We start from the raw sequence: 2,619 nt of genomic DNA on the forward strand, positions 1-2,619 counted from the left end.
AGAAATGAACCACATTTACATTTTGTAAGGTTGAAACTGACTAATCCCATTATCAGCTCATCTGTTAATGCCTTTTTTTTTAATTAACTGAAATAAAATAACAATTTAGTCCTACAAAGATGAATCAAAATATGTAATTACAAGTCACTCAAAAGAGTAAACACATTCCTGGTTTTTTGTCAGAGAAAAGTAAATAATCACATTACATTCTGCTGTTTTTGTCTTACATAATCAATAACCAAAACATTTTTTTTGTTATCAGCTGACTTTTTCATTTTTTTTTTTTCATTCATTGATTTCACTAACCCATCAAATCCACCAAGATACAACAACACCAGCCCAACTACAACATTTACACGACGTCTAGCAATAAACGCGGATTTCCGAGCCGCTGAACGCAGCAAAAAAAAAAAAAAAAAAAAAAAAAACTCCGCGGGTGTGACGTCAGGCGCTCGGACCGTGCCGTGCCGTGCCGTGACCCGCTGCTCCGGCTATGCTAGGGGGTGTCGCACCGGCAGATGGTACCGCACAAAACACCGCACAATAACAACAACCCGCCGCCGGTTGAGCGCGCGGCAGCAAACGACGGCGCTGCGGAGTTTGCGGGAGGTCTCTAGTGCGGCTGCGCGGATTCTCATGCGTCGGTAGTTTGGTGTCGGTTGTTTATGTTTTAAGTTTGCGCCTGGGAGCTAACTGGCTAGCTCACTTCTGCTTGTGTTTGCAGGTCAAAAGTGAAACCAGAAACCGGAGCTTCAGTTAAAAGGTGTGTTTATTTTTTTATTTGTTTGTTCATTTATGTGATCGATAATCGGTGTAGTGGCAGGTGAAGGTGAACAGATGCTTTCATTATCGATACTTCCTTGTGTTTACATTAACGGGGGGTGTAGCTGTTATTTGAGGTAATCTCTCAACACATGCGCTATATTCTCATTTAATTAATTTCAGTGTGCGTTACTGAATATTATGTCTTATCAGTGTTTAGACCAACATGTGTGTTAGCTGTTAATTCAATATTGTGACCATATAACAATTTAGAGAGCTATAAACTTTAACACCTGTGATAGCACAACATTTAGTGTCTGTACAACTCATTTGACAGTATTTGTTCCACATATTGGTGTTTTTCCCTGGAGTTAAATCCTCTAGTGATTTAAATATTTGCATTCACTAAACTTCAGCTGTTATATCGCACAGGGAGGAGTGTTGTTCCTTCAGTAATGTTGCACATCATGCTTTTCAAGTATCACCTCTGTCTCATTCAAGACACAAACACTGGTTCCTTCCTGGCTTTAGCAGCAGCTCCACCTTCGTCATCATGGACTCCTGAAGTCTCCAGGCTTCAGCGACTCCTCGGGTCGCTTGCGGGGTGGTTTTGGACCAGAGGTCACCGTTCAGCCTACGTCCTGTCTGACCTCCCGAGCAGACGGAGCGTTTGGGAACAGATGGGGAGCAGCTGCTGTCACGCTGAAAGTCCCTGTGGCAACGCGGAGGAGAGAAGTGTTCTGCTGAAAAATGACTCGAGGGCCACGACGGCCGCAGGCGAAACAACTGTGGTCGGCACTTGTGGCCCTGAAGGAGATGATGAGATAAGGTGAGATCACCACTTTCAGTATTGTTCCCTTTTTTGTGTTTTTTTTATTTAACCTCAGCGCTGTGTGTGTCACTACATGATCTGGTGAACTGGTGTTTACGAATGCAGACTTCAAGAAGTAAGTTTAAACCTGTTGGTCGGCAGCAGGTTACACCCTCGAAGGTGGTCTCACAGATGTAGAAAAGAGAGTAGAGTAAACCTTTAATGTCCCAGAGGAGCTCAGAGATTTGGCTCAGAGTCAGCCGCCAACAAATATATATTCAAATAACATAATACAAAATTATAAACCCAAATACAGCGGTGAATAAAAACAGTTGATTTGCAGGCTAATGTGACTCCTGGCATTGTCATTTCTCACACAACCCACTCAGGGAGAACTCAAAGATCGCTTAAGTTTACATCACTGACACGGACATTTCACAAATTTCCCTCTATGTTTTTTTTTTTTGTTTTTCATACTGAGATCATAGCAAATGTCAGCGCTGACTCACTAATGGAGCCGTTTCTACAGACACTTGTCAACATAGAAACCAACTGAGCCGAGACGTTTGTGTTCTGTCTGTGGAAATATTGTATTCAAATGTTGGTTTTGACTCTGGCCAACATTTTTATCTTCCCAGACAGAAAGTTGATTGAAGAGTGCGTAGGGTGTGTTAGTGCTTAGGTGCCCTAATGGGGTTAGGGGACTTCCCGAGGGCTTAAAGGTTTTCAGGAAGAGACATCATCAGTGGTTAGTGCAAGAGATACAACAGAAAGATGACTGTTTTGATTATAGATTACGTACCTCCTCCACACATTTGCAGTACAGAAAGAATCTATGAAACATCTCATCTGTGATCACATGAACAAATATTATTTCTCATTGTTATATTAGATCATTAAAGCAGTTGGGGTTGTAATTTAAGGTTTGAAAAGATGCTTTTGTTGTACGATGTGACATGTGCTCATTCTCTTTGTGTTATGTCACTCAGGAAAACGCCTGATGATGATAATAATATAAAGGTGGAGGTGAAGGCTGTGCAGGTGAA

General features: G+C 41.8%; 1 protein-coding gene across 9 annotated transcripts in view; it reads left to right on the plus strand.

Moving 5' to 3' along the window:
* The first annotated feature begins 443 nt into the window (after positions 1–443).
* LOC118320791 overlaps positions 444–2,619 on the plus strand; it is a 13,289-nt gene continuing 11,113 nt past the window's right edge. Inside the window, exons 1-4 of one of the 9 annotated variants that reach the window (XM_035652393.1) lie at positions 444–644; positions 725–763; positions 1,264–1,591; positions 2,563–2,614. In XM_035652393.1, the coding sequence (XP_035508286.1) occupies positions 1,443–1,591; positions 2,563–2,614 (201 nt within the window). In that variant the 5' untranslated portion in view covers positions 444–644; positions 725–763; positions 1,264–1,442. Of the gene's footprint in view, positions 764–1,263; positions 1,592–2,562; positions 2,615–2,619 lie in introns of all 9 variants that reach the window. The other 8 variants (XM_035652472.1, XM_035652556.1, XM_035652151.1 and 5 more) reach the window with 8 other exon arrangements.

This window comes from Morone saxatilis, unplaced genomic scaffold (genome assembly GCF_004916995.1).
Source record: "Morone saxatilis isolate NCDOM2014 unplaced genomic scaffold, NCSU_SB_2.0 Contig0, whole genome shotgun sequence".
Lineage (NCBI taxonomy): Eukaryota > Metazoa > Chordata > Actinopteri > Moronidae > Morone > Morone saxatilis.